General features: G+C 43.9%; 1 protein-coding gene across 38 annotated transcripts in view; it reads right to left on the bottom strand.

Moving 5' to 3' along the window:
* Positions 1 to 4,701: 4,701 nt before the first annotated feature.
* LOC147031555 (uncharacterized) overlaps positions 4,702 to 26,563 on the bottom strand; it is a 93,648-nt gene continuing 71,786 nt past the window's right edge. For 15 of the 38 annotated variants that reach the window (XR_015053509.1, XR_015053477.1, XR_015053499.1 and 12 more), the window contains 3 exons: positions 23,902 to 23,960; positions 5,150 to 5,703; positions 4,702 to 5,030 (listed from right to left, as the gene is read on the bottom strand). Coding sequence is in view for 7 of the 38 variants with exons in the window: in XM_085865122.1 (XP_085721248.1) it covers positions 4,910 to 5,030; positions 5,150 to 5,372; positions 23,902 to 23,944 (387 nt within the window). In the remaining 31 variants the exon portion in view is untranslated. Of the gene's footprint in view, positions 5,031 to 5,149; positions 5,704 to 8,678; positions 8,753 to 23,901; positions 23,961 to 26,563 lie in introns of all 38 variants that reach the window. The other 23 variants (XR_015053540.1, XR_015053542.1, XR_015053538.1 and 20 more) reach the window with 6 other exon arrangements.

Consider the following 26,563-nt stretch of genomic DNA (forward strand, 5'->3'; position numbering starts at 1 on the left):
GAAGATTGGTGAGAGAGGGAGGGGTAAGATTGGGAAATTGGTGAGAGAGGAAGATTGGAGGAGGGTGGGGGGGATCGAAGGGGAAAGTGAGGAGGGGAGAGTGGGGAGGGGGAGAAGGGAGGGGAGAGGAGAGGATTTCTCGTCGGTGTGACGTCCAGTTTAACATCTATCCAAGGGACGGCAGGCACATTGATGAATCATGCTGCCTGTGAAACACCGGGATGACAGTTTATAACTTGGTCAGGATTCGAACCCAGACTAGACAGCTTTGAGTGAGTGTGCGTACCTCTTGGCTATACTGCTGTGATATGGCAATTCATTGCTTTCTAACATCTGAAAACTTTTTTTACTCATTGTAATCATCTAATTTATTTTGCCTTCTTAACATTGGAGATGTCCCGATGGAGAACCGAGCCGTGGTATTGTCATCAAACTTTGAAGAGCACTCACCAAGTGCTTTAATCACTCAATCAAGCACTCCAACAAAACGGTTAAAGAAACTTTTAAAAACAAAACGTTTAATATTTCATATATATCTATCTATGCCGAAGTGACAGGTCATATAATGAAAGATTGTACAAAAAGGGGAAATGTGATGTAAATTTTATTGCAGCGTCAGCGAGCAAGCCACCACCCGACAACTCAGGGCCAACACAGGCGAATGGGCCCTGAACTTTGGTTGAGTTGATCGATATATTGAGTGACAGTAGGAATATTGTGGAGCGCTCACCATGTGGCTTAAGCACTCAAGCAAGCACTCCAACAAAACGGTTGATAAGGAATGGTTGGCTTGGCAAGCGATTAGCGATCGTCGATGGGTCATATAAACATCATGTACCCGGAGATGCCCGGAATGTCAAGCGATATCCGAATTGAACAAATGAACACTTTCTTTTTTTTAGCAGTCGGAACTACTTCTGAAGTAAATAAAGAAGTTTCCATTTTGAAATTTGGCTCAGATTAAGAGATTCTGGAGGTTATTGCATGTGTGGAAATGAAATAACGCCACGAACGCTGGCGTCTCCAAGTGTTTATAAGCATTGCAATGTTTCCAGCGATTTGAAGGTACGATGATCAGGCATTCAATGATATGAGTGAGGAAAGTGAAAAAAAAACTTTATCGTTAAGAAACCATTGTAGCCTGTTCCAAGTCAAGGCATTGTCGAGCAGGCCAAAACAATGGCAAATTAAGACCCCAGCGAGGGACAATGAGGTGATCATAAATGAGCCTTGATAAAGGATAGTTAAATAAGGCCGTTAATTATTTATCTTCAAAATGGGTGTTTAAATTAAACCAAATACCCAATTTTCACTCATGCACTACCTTGGAGTTCCCTTAGTCTGCATGCACATTTGGGACCGCTGGCTTTCATGGTTTTGAAATTATGGAGGAGACAGACTGATAGACAGATTTATTGACGGATGGACAAACACTGACATATATATATATATATATATATATATATATATATATATATATATATATATATATATATATATATATATATATATATATATATTATGGGGGTTATGTTCCTGAAAAATGGCATGTTAGTTAAAATCAAGGGCCAATGGGAAAAGGGGGGATTGGTTCCTGGGCTTCGAGAAAGTATAGAGAAAGATTGACGGTCGCCAGACATAAACACAACACAAATGAAAAAATAGACATGTCTAAGAAATATATAAAACATTGAAATAAACTAGTAAACACAATAAATGGAGTATAAAATAAATAAAAACAAGACTTTTACCTTTTAAAATTTTTCAAAAATAGCGAGATGGGTGAGGGTAATAACATTATGTACTTGTACAGTACTCTGCCATAAATAGAAAACACAAGACTTAGCTCGGGATGATGATGATGGTGTTGGTCGAGGTTCGAAAAATGTTGATGTAGAACTCACGATGGTTGTTGGATCATCAGGAGCACGATGAAGCCGCCTGCTGCATTGCCACAAAGAAGAAGGGTAAGACGATCCTCAGTCACCTTGACCCACAGCAGATCTTTCCTGCTCGGACAGGAATGTACAGGATGGCATCCTCTTCCAAAATAATCCTGTTTCTTCAGCATTAAAAACCTGCTCCAGCATAAATCACTTTGCCTCGATTAGTTCCATGAGCTGCGGTGGGTAGTTTTTCACAGCATCATGGTCTGCCATGGTTAAACTGGAGCCTTTGGCCTCAGGTGCCTCGTGGAAACGTTGATAAATCTGCAATGGTTTCTGCTGTATCACCGGTCCACTCAAAGGAGTAAATCCAAATTGGTTTCTCCTGCATCACCAGTCCACTCTAAGATACTTTTTTCTGTTTGGTCCTCGATCCAAACATTAAGAGCTTTTTCCATCCTTTCAATATGAGGACCAAGAGACTAGAATGAGACTTTTGTGCTTTGCTGTTGGGAACACTTGCACGGATATTTGACTCTCGTTTATCGCGCAGTCGATTCATTGATCCTGTAATGGTGGCCCACAGATGCCACACTTTCACCTCTTAAGGCGCTGTCACACCTTGACGATTTAGCCAACGTATGCCGACTTATTAAAAATTTGTCTAAAACGCCGGCACACGTCGAATACGTTATGGGTAAGTTTTGATATCATTAAGAGCACGCTGAAAAACACTGCCATACGTCGTAGTACGCTGGCTTTCATCGTTGTACTTTGCGGTTGTCCTCAAATTTTAGCATGCTTGAAATTTTACGACGTATGCCAGCATATGACTCACACATTCCGCTACGCTGGCCATAAGTTGTAGGCACGTTATGCGATCGTTGACACATCTCGACACACGTTACTTGTAAGTTACTCATAAGTCGAAACACGTCGAGGTAATGATTAGCGTACCCAAAACTTATTTATAACCTATGAGTAACGTGTTGTAGGCACGTTACACGATCGTTGACACACGTCGAAGCACGTTACTTGTAAGTTACTCACAAGTCGAAACACATCGAGGTAATGCTTAGCGTACCCAAAACTTATTTATAACCTATGAGTAACGTGTTGTAGGCACGTTACACGATCGTTGACACACGTCGAAGCACGTTACTTGTAAGTTACTCACAAGTCGAAACACATCGAGGTAATGCTTAGCGTACCCAAAACTTATTTCTAACCTATGAGTAACGTGCTTTGAACCTATGTGTAACGTACCTCCGACGCATATTGACGTATTTGTTGACGTCTTCTGGACGATCACAGAACTTACTGAACGTGTTTCTAATTTACAGCTACCGTAAATGGCGTATTGGCAGCGTTACAAAAAAATAACAACAATAACTTCCGATATTTCGTCAGGTGCCGTTCCGTCATGTCCGATTGCCTCTTCAGTTTGCTCATGTCTTATTCTTCGTTCCTCCTCTGTGAATATTTCCTGTTTGAAGATATTGTCACGTCGACGTCGAAACTTAAAAGCAAATGTCCGAATATATTTTAAAATTCGTGATAGACTAAAAAAAAAGAAAAGAAAAAAAAAACCACAACAACAACTTCAGATATTTCGTCACGTGCCTTCACGGAGCCGGTGGTCGGTGGAAGGTTGGTGGTCTTGGAAGACTAAAAATTGTACGTGCGATTCCTTGCTTGATGCTCAGCATTAAAAAAAAAAGGATAGAGCACGGACAATGAACCATAGGTTGGTCATAATAATGCAGGCTTTGATGTGCCTGGAGGTCACCTCCAGTGTTGAAGTTCCTTGAAATGCCTCTGAAGGAATTGCCAAATTCAAACTCCATCAAATAACTTTTCTTTATACTTGTATCTCAGTTTTTGAATCCTTTAACGAACATACCAAGTGCCGTATTCTAGCTTTATAGACTTGACTGTTTGGTAAAGGTTCGTTTGTATTGGTCCAAATCACCCCCAAGTTAGCTCACCTCACCCATCACCATCACTCAAGTCAACTCATCCCCATGTTTTTAACAAGTTTATTGTTTCTGTAAATAATTAGAAATTTATTATATAATGGGAACGTCATTAATGGCAACAGAAAACACATTTAGTTCATTCATATCTTTAGTAACTAACTCGATCAGGTTTGTAAGCCTGATGTTGGTTGGTTTTATGGTTAAGGTGGCTGGCTTAGTATCTTCGGGTCTTAAGTTCAAGCCCCTGTCGGCGTTGGATTAACACCAGGTGGGGTTGACTCAGTCTATCATTCTTCTGAGGTTGGTGAAATGAGTACCAGTATACTCGTAATAGAGGGTGCTGCATCAGCAGCACAGACCTGCCCCCAGAAAATGATGCAACCACCAGCCACAGGCTGCACATGATAGCTCGCTACTCATGTTTATAATGGTTATGGGTGTTTACTAGTTTTAGGCCAAATAGTCTACTGGCAGGGCTTTGTGACTTGTAAATTTAACAGTCACCTAAAATGTTTGAATGAAATAAACTTGTGTTGCTTTTCTCATGTTAACAAAGTATAGCCTCGTAAAATGGATGTGTGATGTTACAATGCTCCATGATTTTAAGACCTGTTGCCAATCCAAGGTATCACACAGAATCCAAAGTCCAGTTAACCTCCTCGATTTTCACATGTCATTGCACATAGTTTTTTTTTTTTGACCTGTATGACCTGTACCATGAGTAATGAGCTGAGTGGTTTACTCTCCGCTGTGGTCAGATCACACATTTCACTTTATACGATTCAACATCTCAAACTATGTACATGATTGGTTCACAAGTAAAAGCAATTCCAGGGTTGCACAAATACACCCATTTATTTGAAACAACACACACAACTTTACAAACATTACAGATTCAGCTAGTTATGTGAATCACCTGTGATGCACACAATCAACCATTAACAATGTACATCATATTTACACTTTAGTACAGTATAGCAAGTAAATCAATTTAGCCTTACATTCTTACATTAATTCTCAGTACAGATCAAAATCCTTCGAGATTCAACACAATTGACATTTGACAGACAAAGGGAACATTTCCTTCTTGGTATTTTTTGTCAATGCCGCAAGCTTTGCTGAAGTCACTGCATTCTCTTTCTGGAAGCATGGGAGAATCTCAGTCCTGGTGAAAGTAAGAAACACCGGGAATGCATCAGTGAGCATGCCCTATAGCACCTGACCACAGTACACTTCCATCCTTTCAGAGGAACAGCTGATGTAAGCAGGTGCATGCTGTCTCACCCTCTGTATAGTGGGGAGCCACACTGCGGTAGCAGCTGTCTACGGGATGTTCTCCACTTTGCAGTAAAACTAGGTAGAAACACTGCTTGTGGACACAGGTCCAGATCCATCCAAAAAGGTCCTTGTTTAGCACAGGCCTTGTTCTGGAGACCCCAAGTCTCAGGTCCAGAAGGAATGCTCCTGCGCTGCAGCATATCGCCAAGACAGCCATACACCGCTGTGGCTGGTCTCAAAGAGAAGACAGAGCCTGGTTCACTGCAGCAGTTTATCACAATGAGAATACAAAGAGCAAACTCCATGTAGCATTTTCCATGGCTCTTTTTTATTTTCCAGGTTTTCCCACTTCAAGACTCTAACAAAGACTTCAAGTGAGAAATGCCTTACATCCAAGTGTAGACAAAAATTCTGTGCTTTTGAGCATCCTGTTGGCCATCTTTTCTCCAAAGCAACCCAATCTCAGCATTATCAACATGATGCAGCTAGTGCTTCTCATCAAGCCTGGCAAATGTTTTTAAAGGCACCAGCACAGCTCTCTTCACACTGGCACATTCTCCCTGCACCAAGACAAGGTGAAGGCTACGATTAGCAGGAAAAAAAAAAGGACCTCGAGCACTATTGGAAATGCTTTGTCTTAAAAGAAGAACATCTACCTTCACCAAACACATATCGAACTTGCAAAACTTCTTTCATTTGTTCATATCTGCTGAGGTGAACTTGTTTTCACTATCCCTTAATCATCACAAAATCTTTTCAAAGTTTGATTTCTAACTTGTTCCACTAGTCGCACAACTAGCAGATCACTCACCAATATCACGAGCCAGCAAACCTTCATAGTCTGGTTATTATAATGTGCTCAATTGTCTTTCACCTGAAACAAATACTGCATTGTATTATATTTAGTTTATTATTTTAGTTCCTATCTATCCCCCCTCTTTTTCCAGCAGCAAATATCATGATAGCATTTTAATTATGTTTACTTGGAACGACTGTACGACCATTCATCATAATGCCAACCATCATGAACTAATTCACAAAGTCCAGCACTACAGATACAGATCGAGGATACTCATTTGGTATTCCAGGCTTAATCTTCATGAAATCACATATTCAATAAACGAATTTTCTGATTTTAACATACGTTTGATGAATTCTTAATTCATCACAAGATGAAATACATCAGGCCCGATCGAGGCCCAAAACCGAACGTGCAGAATTTCAGCCTTGACTACGTGTGATGAGAAACTCACAAAGATAAACCTTCGGACTGAGGCTTTCATCAGAGTGCCTCGCACGCTTCCTGCGACCCCAGCTCGTGGTCAACAAGCAACCTGACCTCTCACGAGTTAGGGTCTCAGGGAACGCATGGAGCACTAGCCTGTTGTGATACTTCATCTGATGTTGGGCCTTCATTATTCAGAAAAGACAAGATGCATCAGTTGCTCGAGGAGATAGTAAAGAGATGAAACCCTGGGTGTAAAATAATGATTAATGCATCCATTTCTCAAAATGACGACTTGCATCATTTGCATTAGCACACCAGACACCTTGCCATTTTAATGTAGCATGCTGGTGAGCCTTTTATGGATAAGAACAGTCTTCTGTTTTAGTATGGTCAAGGATCAGGAATAAAGGATTTTTTTTGCTGTACAAAATATAAGCTAATGGAAAGAACAAGGTAACTGATTATAAAATGGTAAGAGACAGCCAGTGTCGGGTGGTTGGGGAACAACCGTAAACTAGAACGGCACGCGGTAGAGTGCATACCTCCACCGGGCTGAACAGCATACGTTTTGTATCGCACTGATAGGTCGGATTTGCATCCAGACCTCCAAAATCTTATCGGTTTGTTGTTGTCACCTGACCAACTTATCTACCTCGTTTTGCCATAACTTTTCCATAACTTTATGAGATATCATGCGATACAGTATATATCGTTTTTGGCCCCATCTTTCAATGGTGAAGAATCACTTAAAACATTTTAAAATAATTCTCGTATCTGGATTCGGGTCTTCACCAAAATCGAAACAGTTCTTCCTTGTCACACACCCAACCTCTCCACCAAATTTCGTCCGAATCCGTTGTCAATGCTTTGAGATATCCTGTTCACAGGCAAACGGACAGACAGCGGTGAAAGCATGACCTCCGTCCACCTTCGGTGGTGGAGGTAACGAAGAAAGTTTATTGATGAACTGATGGGAAAACATGAGAAGAGAGGAAAGAGAGGGAGAGAAAAAGATATTCGGAAACAAGAGTGGGTTTGGATGTGGTTGACGGGTGGCCAAAAGATGAAGGGTGAGGATAGATGATAGCAAGAGATGTTGGTGTACTATGTTGAAACTCTGGAGGGAACAGTGGGATTGTACTGACTCAGGGAGTTCATTCCAAAAGGAGAAAGAAAAAAATAAATAAGGAGTGAAGGTGAGCAGTAAGCATGGATTTTGGATAGTTATCGAGGAGATGGAACATACGTGTCCTGGATGTGATGGGTAGGGGCATAAGGCAGATATAAAATGGGGAGCAAGACCAGTAGATCGGTGATAGTAATCAGAGAGAGAGAGGGAGCCCTGTCTGTCTATGATGAGAGAGTAACAAGCCCTGTGCCTCTGCTACTTTGTGTGAGATGTCAAAGTTGTTGAGAGCTATGGATCACACTGCATCCAGAAATGGGAGGTGTGAATCAGGGGCACTAACTCATAAAGGAGACAGCCGATTGGTACTCCATTGAGCTATCACTATGGACAAAGACCTTGGAGGTCACGAGTTCAGATTTATCAAAAAAGGACTTGCATCAATTGAAGCTGCCCAGTCTGTGGCTGGCTTTGGAGACCAGTTTTGATACATGATTTGCTGAGGAAAGCTCACAGCGAAGATCGAGATGTTTGGACAGTCCTGCTTTCAGTGGTTGATCAAGGAAAAAGAAAGGTGGGGTCAACTGGATGATCCTTCCAGAGAAAAAGGATAAGAATATAAGACTTTACATTGAAGGGCATGTCCCACGTGTCAGACCAGCATCTGATCCTTTTCAGATTTGCTGAGAGGGATGCTGCCAATCTGTAGTTAAGATTGGGTACCAGATGGCATAATCTTCATTCATTTGTAAAGTAGAAGACAGTGATTTCTAAGGAAATAGAGAGGTCATTTTGTTTGTCGTGCAAAACTAGAACCATGATGTGGCTCGCAGTCAAAGTGATTATGTACCAGAAATGTAGCTTCGGGCACTCCATCTACACCCAATGAGGAGTGTCCGTTGATTTAACACGTGGAGGAAGTTGGCACCCATGAATGAAGGTGCCACTGGATGACACAGGTAGAAAGCTTGATGAGCAGAGCAGGGTGCTAGACAGTGCCAAAGGTTATGGTCATAAATGCACAACCCGACATGTAAAATCATGCTACACTCCAAAATGTTATACCCCCGAACTTCAATTTGGGGGTATAGCATTTTGGAGTGTAACATGATTTTACATGTCGAGTTGTACATTTATATAATACTGATTAATTAAGCTTGTGTCTTATGAGTAGCTGTTACCTTCCAGTGGAGGAACCTGCTGACAACGTCGCTTAAGTAAATCCGTTGTTCAGGACCAGTAGGAGAAGTATCACCTAAAGCAAGACACCACCAAGGGAAAAAAATGAAAACAGTTGAGATCTAATCTGCTTGCATATGAACAGTCATGGGGGTGAGGAAGATGTTATGGGATTCAAGAGGGGGAAGGAGGCAACACATCTGGCAATAGAGAATGAGGATAGAGAGGGCAGAGTAGAGAGACGAGACAAAACAGGAGAGGGAGATTCACCCGAGAGAAAGCAAGCAGGTTACTGGAGCTACTCAAGCCAGGGGCTAGCTAGAGGGCTGGCAAACACATTACATTCCAGTGGGCTCAGTTCAGTGGTGGTCGGCCAGCTCCGAGCGTGGTTGCCTGCCAATAGAGGCCTCTGACAAAACATACTCCTGGTTACTCTGACTCTGCCCAGTCCCTCAAGGATGCACAAATTCTTCCACAAGTCCATTCCTTATAAAATTCCAAAATCAAGGTTGATGTTCACCTCCACTCCCCCCTTTTTTATATATATAGGAGAGGCTTGTGGAATAGCTAGAACAAAATGGAATGGAACAAATGGAAAGGGGGGAACACCAACAGAAGAGAGAGAGAGAGAGAGAGAGAGAGAGAGAGAGAGAGAGAGAGAGAGAGAGAGAGAGAGAGAGAGAGAGAGAGAGAGAGAGAGAGAGAGAGAGAGAGAGAGAGAGAGAGAGAGAGAGAGAGAGAGAGAGAGAGAGAGAGAGAGAGAGAGAGAGAGAGAGAGAGAGAGATGGGGGAGAAGGATGCATGAGGTGAAAGAGCTGCGCATAAGCTGAAACACAGCAAGAAGAGGAAGGATGGGATGAAATAGAAAAGGAACAAACTGACAAATAAGGGGAGGGGGAGAGGGGGGGGAAACACCACAATAACCTGGAAAAGGGGAGTGCTTGGGAATGTGGTAATTTTGGAGACGAGTTCATGAGTATGAATGGGGGGAGAATAGGGATGACCTGAGGTAGTGGAGCATAGCTGGCTTGAAGTCCTGGAGCGAAGAATGGGACTGAACAGACTGGGGAAGTTACTTCCACAGGCAAGAGAAAATGGGGAACAAATGAGTGGAGATGAGCTGTGAGCCTGCATTCTGTGAGTTTAACAAGAAGAGGGTATGGCTAATCATGTGCACCCTGGAAAAACCTGGGAGGGACAGAGTCTTGGGGGTGCAATGCTACAAAGAAGGTGGTAGAATACAGAGAGGCCAAAAACCTGTCCGTGATGCAAAAGTAACAGGGTAAGAGACTCAGCTTCATCACGGGATATCCCAATGATTTCTTTTTGCTTCCCACGGCATCAAGAAGGGCAAGGTGTGAGGCAAAGGCACCATCCCAACGGGGAGAGCAGTACTCCATCAAGCTGCGAATGGAGGTCTTGGAGGCTATCAAAAGTTCAGATTGGTCATGGAAAGACCATGCACGACAAAGGATGTCCAGTCAGCGGCTGGCTTTTGAGACCATCTTGGAAATAATGTCTGCCCAAGAAAGATTATGGCATATGGTGAAGCCTAAAACTTTGAGTAATTAACCTCTTCAAGTGGTCTCTTTACAAAGCAGATGGGAGGGTTTGCCAGACAATCCTTTTGGAGATTCAGGGGGAGTGTGTGGGATTTGTCAGGGTCAAAAGACGTATTCCAAGTGCTGGCCCAGCTCCTGAATCTATGAAGATTTGCAGCGAGGGAAGAGGCTGCTCTCTATATAGATCTGAAGTATGAGCAATGATACAGCACATGGTGGAATTGTCAGAAAAAGAAGCACAGGGTTTTCCATGGAATTAGAACGATCATTGATGAAAATGAGGAACAAGACTTGGCCAAGGATATTGGTTTGGGCCACTCCAGCCTTGACAGGGAGAAATGAGAGGATCCTGTTAAGAGATACATGTTGAATGTGGAAGTGGAAGAAGTCAGTGAACCATCAGAGAAGGTGGTCTTGGATGCAATAGGCAGAGTTTGGAGATCAATGCGGGCTGCCAGACAATCAAATTATTGAGATATGCCCAAAATGGTGTTCTTGACATAAACTGCAATCCTGACACCAGAACAGGGTTCAGGCTTGTTGTACAGGAAAAGACTATACCCAGGGAGATACACTGAGGAATTGGGGACATCCTGTGGGAGGAAGGATTCCGTTAGGCATATGATATCATGTTTACCAGTGGCAGCTTAGATTCAAGAATCTCTCAAATTGGAGCGAAGACCTGAGATGTTGGATGTTGAGAAGAGTTTTGGATGGGATAGAAGATGCTGTTGGCAGCGAGTAGAAAAGAGGGGAGGAGATGGGCAGAATGCAATGGGGGAGGTGGAAGTATGTGGAATGGGATGTGAGGTGAGCATGGAGGGGGTGGGATGCTGGGAAAGCAGAGAAGGGATGGAACACCGGGGAAAAGGGGAGGAGTCGTGACACCAGGGAAGAGGAGAGGAGCTGGCACACCGGAGAAATGTAGATGGGCCAGGATGCCAGGGAAGTGGAGAGGGGACAAGATACCGGGGAGAGAGTGGCCAGGACACATGAGAAGGCGAGAGGGCCTGGGACACCTAGGAATATGATAGGGGCTGGCACACCAAGGAAAAGAGGAGGGGCTGGGATGAATGGGAAGCAGAGAGGGAGCGGGAAGCGGAGAAGGGGTGGGACGCCGGGGAAGCGGAGAGTTAGGGGGACACCAGGGAAGCGGAGATGGGGCTGGATGCCCGGGAAGCAGAGAGGGGCGTGACACCAGGGAAGCGGAGATGGGGCTGGATGCCCGGGAGGCAGAGAGGGGCGGGACACCGGGGAAGCGGAGATGGGGCTGGATGCCCAGGAAGCAGAGAGGGGCGAGACACCAGGGAAGCGGAGATGGGGCTGGATGCCCAGGAAGCAGAGAGGGGCGGGACACCGGGGAAGCGGAGATGGGGCTGGATGCCCAGGAAGCAGAGAGGGGCGAGACACCAGGGAAGCGGAGATGGGGCTGGATGCCTGGGAAGCAGAGAGGGGCGGGACACCAGGGAAGTGGAGAGGGGGCGGGACACCGGGGAAGCGGAGAAGGGGTAGGACGCTGGGGAAGTGGAGAGGTATGGGGACACCGGGGAAGCAGAGAGAGGCGGGACACCGGGGAGGTAAGGAGGGGGCGGGACACCAGGGAAGCGGAGAGGGAGCGGGACACCATGGAAGAGAATGGCCAGGATATATGAGAAGGAGAGAGGGCTTGGGACACTGAGGAAGATGATTGGGGCTGGCACACCGAGGAAAAGTAGAGGGTTCGGGATGAATGGGAAGCAGAGGAAGGGGTGGGATGCCAGGGAAGCGGAGAGGGGCCAGGCACCGGGAAAGCAGAGAGGGGGCCAGGCACCGAAGAAGTGGAGAGGGGGCAGGACACCGGGAAAGCGGAGAGGGGGCAGGGAAGAAGAGAGTGGCCGGGGCACTGGGTAATAAGAGAGTGGTCAGGCCGAAAGAAGAGGAGAGGGGCCAGGCCAAAGGGGAAGAGGAGAGGGATTGGGATGAAGGGGCATTGGAGAGGGGTTGGGACGAAGGAGAAGAAAAGAGGGGCCGGGACACAGGGGGGTAAGAGAGGGTCCTGGATGCAGGCAGAGAAGAGAGGTGCCAGGACACAGGAGAAGAGAGGGGTCTGTATGCAGTTCAAGTTAAATAATTGAAGAGGTATGGTGCAGGGGAAGCAACGAGGGGGTGGGGGATGTTAAAAAAGCAAAGAGGGGGTGCGAAGTGAGAGAAGCAAGGAGGGAGCGGGGAGTGTGTGAAGCAAGGAGGGATTTGGGCATGGAGGAGACAAAGAGGCAGAGGGGTATAGGGTGGAGGAACATCTATCAAAACGGGGGACGTCAAGTCAACCAGAGTGGGCATGGGGAACTTGGAACAGGTGGAGGGTAAATGCATGTGAAGATGACATGAGAGAGTTGGTCACCATGAGGGAGTTGGTTACCACATGGGAGTTGGTTACCATTGTCCCACACAGTACAAAAAGGGTTTCCACCTTTATTTAAACATCGTAACCCCCAACTTCCAAGTGAAAAACAAATTCCACGAATTTCAGAAAATTAATTAAAAATACAAAACTAGAATATCTTGGTTGGATAAGTATCCACCCCTTATAATAGCAACAGTAAATTAGCTCAGGTGTAACCAATTACCTTCAAAATCACACACCAAGTTAATTGGCCTCCACCTGTGTTAAATTGTAGTGATTCTGATTATTTAAAAATGAAATCAGCCATCTCTGTAGGTTTCATCTCCTTGGTAGTGCATTTCACAGCAAACACTCAACCGTGAGCACCAATGCAATCCAAATCCATTAGGACCATACTCTGTGCAGAGCATTGGTGCTGCCTAAGCAGTTTCCTAGGCTCTTGGGCACAATCCAAGATGGGTCACCACTCCGACGCAGGGTACTCAAATGGCTCAATCATCTCAGGAAGCTGGTACTCATTTTGCTGACCTCAGAAGGATGACAGGCTGAGTCAAACCCACCTGGTATTAATTCAACAGTCAAGCAGGATTTGAATTCAGGACCCTAGGATCCCAAACCCACCACCCTAACCATTAAGCTAACACTAGGCATGAGTGCTAATGAGCTTTCAAAAGACCTCCAGGATTAAGTTGTGGAAAGGCACAGATCAGGGGATGGGTACAAAAATCTTTCGAATGCCTTAAATATCCCTTGATGCACAGTCAAGACAATCATTAAGAAGTGGATGGCATATGGTACCACCAAGACCTTGCTTAGATCAGGCCGTCCGTCCAAAATGGATGACTAAGTAAGGAGGAGACTGCTCAGAGAGGCCACCAAGAGACCAATGCCAACTTTGAAAGAGCTACATGTCTTTATGGCAAAGACTGGTCACTGTGTGCATGTGACAACAATATCCCAAGCACTCCACAAGTCTGATCTGCATGGTACGGCGGCAAGAAGGAAGCCATTACTTTAAAAAGCCTACCTTGAGTCCTGTTTGAGGAATGCAAAAATACACTGGAGATTCTGAAGCCATGTGGCAAAAAGTTTTCTTGTTTGACAAAACCAAGATGGAACTTTTTGGCCGAAATGCAAAACGTTACGTTTGGTGCAAACCCAACACAGCACATCACCCAAAGAATACCATCCCCACTGTGAAGCATGGTGGTGGCAGCATCATGTTATGGGGATGTTTCTCATCAGCAGGGACTGGGGAACTTATCAGGATAAAAGGAACAATGGATGGAGCAAAATACAGAAAAATCCAAGAGGAACACCTGCTCCCTCTGCAGGAAAGCTGTTCAATTCACCCTCTCATTTGCTCAAGGTCATCTACCATCTGCTTGTAAATCAGCAAACATCACTGCCGTGCATAAAAAAGGTACAAAAACAGATCCCTGCAACTACAGACCAATCAGCCTTCTGCCAATCATCAGCAAGGTTATGGAATCGATCATCGCTTTAGACATGAAATCCTTCCTCTTCTCCTATGGCTTGATTTCCAATCATCAATTTGGTTTCAGACCAGGTCACTCTACCCTGGATATGTTGCTTCTGCTCTCCCAACAATGGATGGAGGTCCTCAATGCCAGTCAGGAAATCTGAGCCGTATCCCTGGACATATCACGTGCTTTTGACACAGTCTGGCACCCTGCACTACTCACCAAACTCTCTTCCTATGGTATCCAAGGCCATCGCCACTCATGGCTCGCAGACTTCCTCTCCTGTCGCAGTAAACGTGTGGCCCTAAATGGAGTTCTTTCATCCCCTCTTCCTGTCCAGGCTGGAGTTCCTCAAGGTAGCGTTCTGGGCCCTGTTCTTTTTTCTGGTTTTTATCAATGATCTCTCGGACTCTCTGGAAAATCCTCTATATCTCTTTGCTGATGACTCCACCCTCTGCCGTACCATCTGTCATCCCTCAGACCGGCAAGCAGCAGCTTCTTCGCTCACTGCAGATCTGGGTAAAATCACAAACTGGTCCAACACGTGGAACATGTCTTTCAATCCTGACAAATCTCACACTCTCACTATGTCTCTCCAAAAGGACTGTTGAGAACCCCCCCCCATCCACTTTCTCAACAATCCACTGGAAGAAGTCCTTTCTTTCAAGCTTCTGGGTCTCACTATCTGCCATGAGACCTTTCCTGGGCAAGCCACATTTCAAACCTCGCCTCCAAAGACAGTCGCTGACTGGGAATCCTCCATCGTGCAAAGTCCTTCCTTGGCCCACCTGAGCTCCTGGCCACTTACAAAGCTTTCATCCGCAACCTGATGGAGTACTGCTCTCCCCTCTTGGCTGGTGCTCCTGCCTCTCACCTTTCTCGGCTTCAAGCTTTAGAAACCAAGGCATTTCGGATCATTGGCATCTCCCGCAATGAGGTTGAGTCTTTGGGCCTCTCACTCTCTGACCGCAGGCTGGTCAGTGGTCTTTCTGTCTTCTACCATCTCGTCTCCAGCCACACCACCTCCCCCCCCCCCCCCGCTCTCTGTGAGATTTGTCCCCACCACAATTCTGCAGGGCGCTCAAGGTCCGCCAAAAACCCCCTTCTGGTAAAAGTACCAAAATCACGAATCACTGCTCAACTTCACTCTCTCATTCCTCTTTTTCCTGCCTTTGGAATAAACTCCCTCACTCTATTCAATCCCATTCTTCCCTCCAGGCCTTCAAAACAGCTGTTCACCACCACCTCTTATCATTCCCCATCCAAATTCTCGATCTTTTCTATCCCCAATAATCCACCCAAGCCCACCTCCTGCAATTTCCTGCTTCCCTTCCTGAAAGTCCCTGTCATGTCCATCTTGTATTCCCCATGTTCCCCGCCCCATCCCTCTCCCTTCCACAGATCTAATGTCTCTGTTCCTCACTTATTTGTCCTTCCCACTCCCACCCCTCTTGTCTCATGCCCCCCTTGTTGTGCGTTGTGTGTTCGCTCTCATACGAGCCTCGACAAGGTATACAAAAAAATAAGTGAGAGCAGAAGAGCAGAAATTTAAAACGTGGCCACTGATGCCATCTTGTCCTTTCACAGAGGCAAAAGTCAAGATTGGTCGGAATGGCATCTCCCTTTTTGGGTGAAAAATGGACAGTGTCCAGGTGACATTAGAAGTTGTGAGGTATGGCGAGGGATTGGTGGGTACACAGAAGGATGAGTTGGTACATTAGCTTTGGAGTCATTTATCCATCCTTTTCTTCGACTTCCATTGAATGGCATTGATGGATAGCAACAAATTAGAATCTAATATCAAGTTTATATCACAATTCGACTGTTATGGAAGTTGCCTCGTGAATCCTCTTTGGATGACCCTCAAAGTATCTTGTTGGGAATTCCAATGTAATGTGTTGTTTAGTCTGGACTGTCTTTGATCTTCCATTTGTGAAAAAAATTGACATTCTATGAAGTGCATGAATTCAGTTTTAGGAAGACCACATCTTCCTTGGTGGCTTTATTTCTCGTTGTGGTATGGTTGGGAAGGTAATAAGGAATTTAAGTGACATGCTGGTGTATGACCATATCTCTTTGCAACGTTCTTCTGCGCTTTTGTTTTGTTCATAGAGGGATTTGGTGTGGGTCCAGAATGGTTTTCTGGATTTCACCCAAGGAGAGACAAATACTGTATTCAGACATTCTGCTTTGTCATGTGCAGAGGCTACAGTGAAGTCATTTGTAGTACAACTGTGGAGCATACATGAGAGACAGACCTAACATTGTACAAACAGGTCCTGAGGATAAAGAGGTTGGAGACCTGTCTTAAGATTGGCCTGATTTTTGGCTGGTCGGGGAATGGACACACGCAAGTTGTTGGCCGCCTTGCAAAAACATCACCTACGTTTTCACAATGTTGGGTTCATAATCCATGTTGAGAAAGCAAGCCATTCGATACTAGCTGCCGAACCACATGACTGTGTACTATGGCTGAGAAGATGCACTACATGGCCAAAAGTATGTGGACACATGCTCATCCAACATCTCAGTCCAAAATCATGGGCATTAACATGGAATTGGTCCCCCCTTAGCTGCTATAACAGCCTCCACTCTTTTGGGAAGGCTTTCCACTAGATGTTGGAACAATGCTATGTGGATTTGCTTCCATTCAACCACAAGAGCATTAGTGAGGTCGGGCAGTGATGTTGCACGATCAGGTCTGGCTTGCAGTCGACGTTCCAATTCATCCCAAAGGTGATCGATGGGGTTGAGGTCAGGGCTCTGTGCAGGCCAGTCAAGTTCTTTCACACCGATCTTGACAAACCATTTCTGCACGGACCTCGCTTTGTGCACGGGGGCATTGTCGTACTGAAACAGGAAAGGACCTTCCCCAAACTGTTTCCAGAAAGTTGGAAGCACAGAATCATCTAGAATGTCATTGTATGCTGTAGCATTAATATTTCCCTTCACTGGAACTAAGAGGCCAAGCCCGAACCATGAAAAACAGCCCCAGAACATTGTTCTTCTCCACCAAACTTTTCAGTTGGCACTATGCATTCAGGCAGGTAGTGTTCTCCAGGCATCCGCAAAGCCCAGATTCGTCCGTCGGACTGCCAGATGGTGAAGCGTGATTCATCACTCCAGAGAATGCATTTCCACTGCTCCAGAGTCCAATGGCGGTGAGCTTTACACCACTCCAGCCGACGCTTGGCATTGTGAATAGTGATCTTCGGCTTGTGTGCAGCTGCTCGGCTTGGGAAACCCATTTCATGAAGCTCTCGATGAACAGTGCTTGTGCTGACGCTGCTTCCAGAGTCAGTTTGCAACTTGGTAATGAGTGTTGTAACCAACAACAGACGATTATTCCACACTACGCACTTCAGCACTCGGCGATCCTGTTCTGTGAGCTTGTGTGGCCGACCACTTTGTGGCTGAGCTGTTGTTGCTCCGAGATGTTTCCACTTCACAATAACAGCACTTACAGTTGACCGGGGTAGCTCTAGCAGGGCAGAAATTTGATGAACTGACTTGTTAGAAAGGTGGCATCCTATGACGGTGTCACGTTGAAGGTCACTGAGCTCTTCAGTATGGCCCATTCTCCTACCAATGTTTGTCTATGGAGATTGCATGGCTGTGTGCTTGATTTTATACACCTGTCAGCAATGGGTGTGGCTGAAATAGCCAAATCCACGAATTAGAAGGGGTGTCTGCATACTTTTGGCCATGTAGTGTACTTGCAGGTAAGATGGCCAGGGTAAACTTGTGCAGGAGGAAGCAAGTTTTTATTTTATTTTAAAGCATTCCAAGTCAGTGTCAATAATAGTGAAAAGATTGAAGATTAGTCTTTTCCCCATTGATTGCAGGCCTATGGTAGAGCTTGTAGATTTGAGGCTAGATTCCCAGCAACAGGAACCATGGGACGGATGAAAATGTGAAACTGGCCAACCGATCTTTCCAAACGAGGCGCCAGATTGCAGACCCTGGCAGTTGGTCTGAGTGAACTGTCACACTCCAAAGTTCTGAGGCAACTCTCTAACTTCAGCTCGACAATTTTGAATTCTCATTAGAACATGGGTCGATGATCAGAATGTGAGCTCAGCATGGATGACTGGAGTCAAGTGTGGTAGAGGAGTAACCAGAGAGGTTGGATGGAAAGTTAGTCATTAACAGGTCCAGGCTTGCTATTTGCCAAGATCAGCGTTGAAAAATTCACTGCATAGTAGAAGCACAAACTCACAGAAGGTTTTTGCAGCTATGCCATAGCTGGTTGTAGTGTCAAGCCAATTACTCGCCAATTAGAATAGCGGCATTTTAAATTGCCACAGGTGAAGAAGAGAGTTGTGATAGGTTAAAAGTTAGTCCATACCAGCAGAAGGAGAGGTGTTTACCCATTCATCATTGAACAATAATTTAATGGGCAGTTGAGAGGAGGAATGAAACTAGAGGTATTCCAGGGGATAGGTTTATCCATTGGAAGAGTTGTGGAGGATGGAAGTCTTGACATTAACGGCGACACTATTGTGTGGACGGGGTCAGCCCTGTCAAAGTAGAGGTGAGAATAACCAGGATGAGAGAAGAGGAGGCAGGAACATCCTGTCAAAGGAACATTTCTATTCAACACAATATTCAGAGCAGCAGCAGCAGCCTGTAGGGAGAGATCTGTGACATTAGAATAGAATCCAACTATGTTTAGAGGTCAATACTGTTATGAAAGGGGGAAGAATGTGAGCTCAGCATGGATGACGATTTATGGAGCATGTTCAAAGTACAAAGGAATGTATGAGAGAAGGGGTATGTGGGGATGGAGAGTGAGGTTGGGGGGGAGGGGAGGGGGAGGGGAGAAGATGGGGGAGAAAAGAATGTAAAACAAGAACAGGGAAGTGTTAATATCCTTATGTTAGCATTAATGGCAAACTAGATTTTATTTCCAAATGCTGAGTTCAGTTACATAAATACTTGCATTCGAGCCAGGGTGAAGAGATGAGCAGTTGAAAACAGCTGTATGAGCATGACTGGATGTGGATTATGGTTTTAGGAGCCAACAAGGAAGGATGGAGGGAAATGGATGGAAGGAAAAAAACAATCCATGGAAAAGGTGAAAAAAAAAGAGAGAAAGAGAGAAAGAGAGAAAGAGAGAAAGAGAGAAAGAGAGAAAGAGAGAAAGAGAGAAAGAGAGAAAGAGAGAAAGAGAGAAAGAGAGAAAGAGAGAAAGAGAGAAAGAGAGAAAGAGAGAAAGAGAGAGAGAGAGAGAGAGAGAGAGAGAGAGAGAGAGAGAGAGAGAGAGAGAGAGAGAGAGAGAGAGAGAGAGAGAGAGAGAGAGAGAGAGAGAGAGAGAGAGAGAGAGAGAGAGAGAGAGAGAGAGAGAGAGAGAGAGAGAGAGAGAGAGAGAGAGAGAGAGAGAGAGAGAGAGAGAGAGAGAGAGAGAGAGAGAGAGAGAGAGAGAGAGAGAGAGAGAGAGAGAGAGAGAGAGAGAGAGAGAGAGAGAGAGAGAGAGAGAGAGAGAGAGAGAGAGAGAGAGAGAGAGAGAGAGAGAGAGAGAGAGAGAGAGAGAGAGAGAGAGAGAGAGAGAGAGAGAGAGAGAGAGAGAGAGAGAGAGAGAGAGAGAGAGAGAGAGAGAGAGAGAGAGAGAGAGAGAGAGAGAGAGAGAGAGAGAGAGAGAGAGAGAGAGAGAGAGAGAGAGAGAGAGAGAGAGAGAGAGAGAGAGAGAGAGAGAGAGAGAGAGAGAGAGAGAGAGAGAGAGAGAGAGAGAGAGAGAGAGAGAGAGAGAGAGAGAGAGAGAGAGAGAGAGAGAGAGAGAGAGAGAGAGAGAGAGAGAGAGAGAGAGAGAGAGAGAGAGAGAGAGAGAGAGAGAGAGAGAGAGAGAGAGAGAGAGAGAGAGAGAGAGAGAGAGAGAGAGAGAGAGAGAGAGAGAGAGAGAGAGAGAGAGAGAGAGAGAGAGAGAGAGAGAGAGAGAGAGAGAGAGAGAGAGAGAGAGAGAGAGAGAGAGAGAGAGAGAGAGAGAGAGAGAGAGAGAGAGAGAGAGAGAGAGAGAGAGAGAGAGAGAGAGAGAGAGAGAGAGAGAGAGAAAGAGAGAGAGAAAGAGAGAAAGAGAGAAAGAGAGAAAGAGAGAAAGAGAGAAAGAGAGAAAGAGAGAGAGAGAGAGAGAGAGAGAGAGAGGGAGAGAGAGAGGGAGAGGGAGAGAGACAGAAAAGGAGAGAGAGAGAGAGAGAGAGAGAGAGAGAGAGAGAGAGAGAGAGAGAGAGAGGTGTGTCGTTGATAATTGACCTGAAGGTTTTGAGAAGCATTTGGTATTCAAGGAATGAGTTATCGGGAATGCATGAGAGAAAGTTTTATATTTTTATCAATAAGGGGGTCGAATGAAGAGGAGAGAGAGAGGGAGAATAACAGGGTGACTTGACGATGAGGATGAGAAAAAGATTGAGGGTAAGTGAGGGAACACAATGTGGAAAAATCTAAGACTGGAACATAATAGAAGGTTTGTTATTATTTTGTGGAGGTCTGGGATTGGTCAATAGTTGGTCCACATCAGTAAAAGGAGAGGGGTTACGAATTCATCATTGCTCAGTGAACAATACTGCATTACCAAGCTGATGAACATTTAGGTGGTTGAGGAGAGGAATGTGAAGCTCGAGTTATTTTAGGGGGTCGAGTGGGTTTATCCTGTGCAAGAAGTATGGGGGTGGAGTTCGTTTCATTAACAAAACTCCATCCCCCACAACTATGGAAACCTGGTTCCATTTCCTTCTTCTTCTTGCGTATGGCAGCTTGGCTTCTGAGTAGCTCTCATTTTGTTGGGGTGTGACTATGCCGCTGATGCTGTGCCCCTATACCAGTACAGTGATACTCATTTCATCGACCTCAGAAGAATGACAGACTGAGTCAACCCCACCTGGAGCTAATTCAATGACCAACTGGGCTCAAACTCAGGACTCTAAGATCCCAAGCCAGCCACCCTAACCGCTAAGCTCACACCAGGCATTCCATTTGCTGGAAACCTGCGACAATCATGACATGCCACCGTGGCAAGAAATATGTTTGTGTTTGTAACACCTGCTGGTGTCCTGTGCATCTTAATCTTAACTAATGGTTTGGGTCGGTGAAGGATAGAGGGAAGGTGGACATGCTGAAATGATTCGGCAGCGAGAGGGAAGCGAGGTTAATGGATAAAAGCAAGAGCATGCTGTGAAATCACGAACACATCGTGCGCATGCAGCCTTGACGAACATACACACTTCAGACACAAATACGCAAGTAGAAAATGAGAACGGATATTCAAAATGTTTAACGATGCAACAACAATTGAAAACAGTTAACCAAGAACATCTTGAACAGTATTCTGAACTCGGCCTTCGGAGCAGAATCCAGATGTCCACCTACAAAAACAAACATACTGGAACCAGAAGAAAAAAAATGGCAAAAAGATGTGTGTGGCTCTACAGATAGTACACCTGAAAGTCAATCTCAGGTGTGTTGGGAAAATTTTCAAGCGGTCTCACACACTCTTGTCCATAATACTTCTGCATGAGGCTCACTTCCAAAACCTATTGTCTTTGGAGCAAAGTGCGTGCGTGGCTGTGGAACCTCAAACACAAATAGTGACGGTTTGATTAAGTTATGGTGGAGCTTGCTATTAGGAGTGCGGCTCTCTTTGCCTCACCCGATAGCAAACCAATGATCCTTAACCAACATTCATTAAAAAAAAAATTGTCAAAATACAACTGAACTCAAACAGAATAACGTTCATTGACCCATCGGAGAAACTATCTGCATACATCGACAGCCTAACTTTGGCCAATGCTTTGACAAAAGATCTCTATGGTGGACCAAAAGCATACATCACCGTATCCACTTCTCAATATCCAACAGCCTCATGTTTTCCTTTAACCACTTGGTCCAGGGGATAGTAATAAGTTTTAGTTTGTGCCAACGGTCCATGAGTGGCTGAAGAGCTTGGCCAAGCCGACAGATGCCTGCAGATCCGAGCTTGTGCTTTAATAGCCCCACAAGTTCGGATCTACGGGTTTATGGCGGCCAGCGAAGACTGGAACCAGCTGGGTTATACCCTTTCACTTCAACGTGATCTTAAAACTCCTTCAGGCATCCTTGTGAAACACATGAAATGATACCCATTTATGAACCAAATGTAATTCATCACTTTATGGGAATATCAGGGTATTTCATTGTCAATTGAGCCACTATTAAAGTGTTTAATTCCTCAGTAAGATGAATTTCTTACAACACAAACACCTGGAAACTTCCTGGAATGTGAGGCCTTCTCTTTATTTCATGTCTGCATGAGCCAAAGAGATCTGCCTTGTGTTAATCAAGTGATAGTTTTTATTATTTTGAATAATATGCATAACAGGCAAGGATATATGGGAGCTGTCAATATGCTTAAACATGAATAACAAGGTTAATAAAGACTTGTTTATTTTTAGCGTCCCCTGTGCAATCACGTGTGCGTGCGTGCGTGCGTCTGCATGTCCTTTTTACCATTTAAGCTTTTGTCATCAAATTTGCCAAAAGCTTTATTATGAGAATATGGAGAAGACAAATTAACAATTTGGTCAAAAGGGCAAAGGTCAATGTCACATGAAATCATCAGTTTTCATCCAAATGATCTGAAATTTAAGGAATTTGCATATTGGGTTCCTGAATTGGTTCACCAATCAAAAGCTAGAAGCCAATTGTTTTTCTTTAAGATCAAAAGGTCAAAGGTCAACGTTGCATAAAATTTTCAATTTTCATCTAAATGATTTAAATTTAAAGAAATTGCATCTAGGGTTCCTGAATTGGTTCACCAATCAAATGCTAGAAGCCACTTGTTTTGAGGTCAAAACATCAAAGGTTAAGGTCACAAAATTGTCAATTTCCGTCTGATTGACTTGAAATTTGAGCAGTGTTTGAATATTGGGTCACTGAAGCCTATTGCTTTTGAGGTCAAAAGGTCAAAGTCACCTAAAATATATGATTTTTTGTAGTTTTTTATTAACCTCCACCATCGAAGATCGGAGGTTACCGTTTTCACCCCTTTCTGTTTTTGTTTGTTTGTTTGTTTGTTTGTGAACAGTAATACGGAAAAACTCCTCGACGGATTTCGACGAAACTTGGTGGGGGATTAGGTATGGTCCAAGGATCATGCCATCAGATTTTGGACTTGGTCCAAAAAAAAATATTTGAATTTGAAAAACATTTTGAAAAAATATTTGAATTTTTGTTTTTGTATTTCTACATGTTAAAAGTGATTTCCAACCAAAAAAAAAAAAAAATTGTTGGAGAAAAAAAAATGAAAATTTTGCAACTTTTTAAAAAATATTTGAATTATTTTTTTTTTTTGCATTTCTACATGTTTTAAGTGATTTCCAACCCTCCTCCCCCCCCAAAAAAAAAATGTTGGAGAAAAGAATTATAACTGTCAGCACTGTTGACATCATATTTAATGAATAAGATATAAGGTTCACTTGAGTGACCCAGCAGTATTGGCGGCGGAGGTTTTGCACTCTACCGAGTGCTCCCCCTCTAGTTTTTAGCTGTTTTCGTCATGTTTAGCATACGAAAGAAGAAAAAGTCTAAATACAAGTTGGAATTTGCATATTGGTTGGAGTGTATGCATATCCAAGGACTGGCTTTACATTTTCAGATGCTTTCTAGGACTTTTATTTTACTTGTCTGTGTCAGTTGTGTTATTTGCTTTTCTATGATATTATGATGACTGTGCCTTTTCTGCTTGCACCTGTGAACCTCTTCATGTAGAGTTCTGTTGCTGCAAAATTAATCACCATGTCTTTGAAATAATGTTGCAGTTAAGTGTTACCTGTATCATGTATGGCCTTGCAGTCTTCTCGATCCGTAGTCATCTTGGCATATCACCACCTGCAGGGATATTGATAGTGCAGAGATTTTGGTGATTGATTGCCATCTCGTTACCATCTTAATGGTCTTTATATGCACTTCCTGCTAACGATGTGTTATTGTGGTCACACGACTGACACACCCAAAACCATCTGCACTAATCATGTTCTGGAATTTTTATACTCAGAGTGGGTTTCTATAACTTGCAAGATAGCTTAGAGGTATATGAACTCATCTCTGAGATCTCTAGCCTGGGTTAGAATCTAGACAGAGCTATAAGCTGTCACTTTGGTGTTTCGCATGCAGGGCAAGGCATCATTGTGTGCACCGTTCATCAGTAGGATGTTAAGCTGGAGGACCCTTATGTCAACACTGGTTGTCGGTGAACGTTAAAGATCCCACAGTATCTTTCAGGAAACGTCAGTGAGTTATCACTGGCACACTAGCCAAGTTCTAAATTCCTGCCACAGTCGAACATCAGACCTGGCCAGCCAATTGGTGAAGGACTTTGGCCAAGAATATCCCCCAGCCAACCCCACAAGAAGGTAATAATAATTGGGACCATTAAAGAAGTCGAGACAGTGGATTTCTGTGCTTCCACATGGTTTACCGACAAGTATGTGGTGTGATCTGGATGATTCTTATCTGCGTCCAAGGCACCTGCTTGTGTCCAAGGAACCTCCAGTTCCCTCTTTCTGACACATTGTATTGTTGAGATGTTTAAGGTCGAGTTATCTTTTGGGAATTTCATGGTGTTTAAACACTACCATATGTGTTTGTTGGGTCCATTACATACTTAGGAGGGGAAAAGTTTGCTAAATTGAGGAAATTTAATGGACTAGTCAATGCCCGCGCCCTCCGAGAGCGAGAGGATTTGCTTTCGGAATTGGCATCCTTTTCACACTCGCAATATCCCCTCCATCTGGCAGGGGTCAGTGGTTCAACCACTTGCATGTGTACAGGCTAAAATCGCAAGTCGTCTCTCCACACTTTTGGAAGGGGTGGGCGAGGGGGAGGTTATTTAATGCCCATGACCTGACCCTGGTTACCACAAGCACGAATGCAAAATTTGGTGAAGGTCAGACAGCCTGTTTTCGATTCTACAAGAAACAGAAATAAAGACATTGCCTTATGAGCCTGTCCCCAATGCAGCGGACGATGGAGTTTTGCAATCGCTGCTGTGTGTCTGTATGTCTGTCTGTGTGTCTGTCCGGGCCATAACTTTTTCTATTTGAGATTTTTTTCATCAAATTTTCAACAAAGCTTTATTATGAGAATATGGAGAAGACAAATTGATAAATTTGTGAAAATTATTTTCATTATTGCTCTTATTACCTCCGTCACCAAAGATGGACAAATGTTATGTTTTCATCCTCGTCTGTCTGTTTGTTTGTTTGTTTGTTTGTGTGCAGGATATCTCAAAAAGTTGTGGACAGATTCGGATGAAATTGGTGGACATGGGTGTATGACGAGGAAGAATTGATTCATTTTTAGTGAAGATCCGAATCTAGATCCAGATACGAGAATTTTTTTAAGTGATTCTTCACCATTAAGAGATTTAGCCAAACCAATATATTGCATGATATCTCAAAAGGTTGTGGATGAATTCGCACGAAATGTGGTGGACACGGGTGTGTGACCATGACAAATTGATTCAATTTTGGTAAAGATCCAAATCCAGATTCAAATAAGAGAATTTTATTTAATTTTCCAAGTGATTCTTCACCATTGAGAGATGGGGGTCAAAAACTATATATAGCATGATATTAAAACAATTATTGGGCCTGATATGTTCTCCTGGATCAGGGTTTGCGTGCTGGAAGTACGCACACAAACATATTGAGAATTGCCTTGTGGGAGGAGGGGGATTTTTGAGTTGAGTGCCCTTCGATTTGTTATTAGTGTTATTCTTCGACCCTTTTTTGGCCTTTGTTTGCTCTATTATTTTTTTAACTTTTTTTTCACAACAACCACTCATTTGATTGACACAAAATTTTCAGGGTAGAAGCAATCCCCCATGGAGAATATTTAGTTATCCTATTGTGGTCTCATAGGTCATGTGATCTGGCAGCCATCTGAAATTAAACGTAAAAAATTAAACCATTATATCTCTGAAACCTCTGATTGGAAAAAAAAATTGAAACTTGATACACCTCATTCTACTCCCAATGGAGAATAAAGGATTGTAAGAATGACGTCAACAATGAAGTGGTAGACCAGCCATAAATGGTTGCATCGAAATCTGTTTACCATTGAGATTTAGTGTATATGTCCAGGCCATAACATTTTTACCAATTGAGCTTTTGTCATTAAATCTTCAAAAAAAAACCTCTATTATGAGATTGTGGAGAACACAATGAATAAAATGTACAATTTTTTTTGACTGTCTTTTTCGTCACGTTTGGTTCTAGAACAAAGTGAATGTGGCTTTGCATTTTCAGATGCTTTTCTGGTTTTTATATTATCTGGGGTACCTGGCACTGCCCAGGAAAAAAGTACCCAGTGATTTGAAATTATAAGATTATATTTATAAGAAGGCAGGGGTTTCAAGACATGTTCGATGTTGAAAAACTTTGGAGACATTGGCCTCATGGTGGTGGTGAGCTTTTCCCGGCAGGGGTTTC

Source organism: Eptatretus burgeri, chromosome 2 (genome assembly GCF_056783735.1).
Source record: "Eptatretus burgeri isolate ZD-2024b chromosome 2, Ebu_testis_v1, whole genome shotgun sequence".
NCBI classification, from domain to species: Eukaryota; Metazoa; Chordata; class Myxini; order Myxiniformes; family Myxinidae; genus Eptatretus; species Eptatretus burgeri.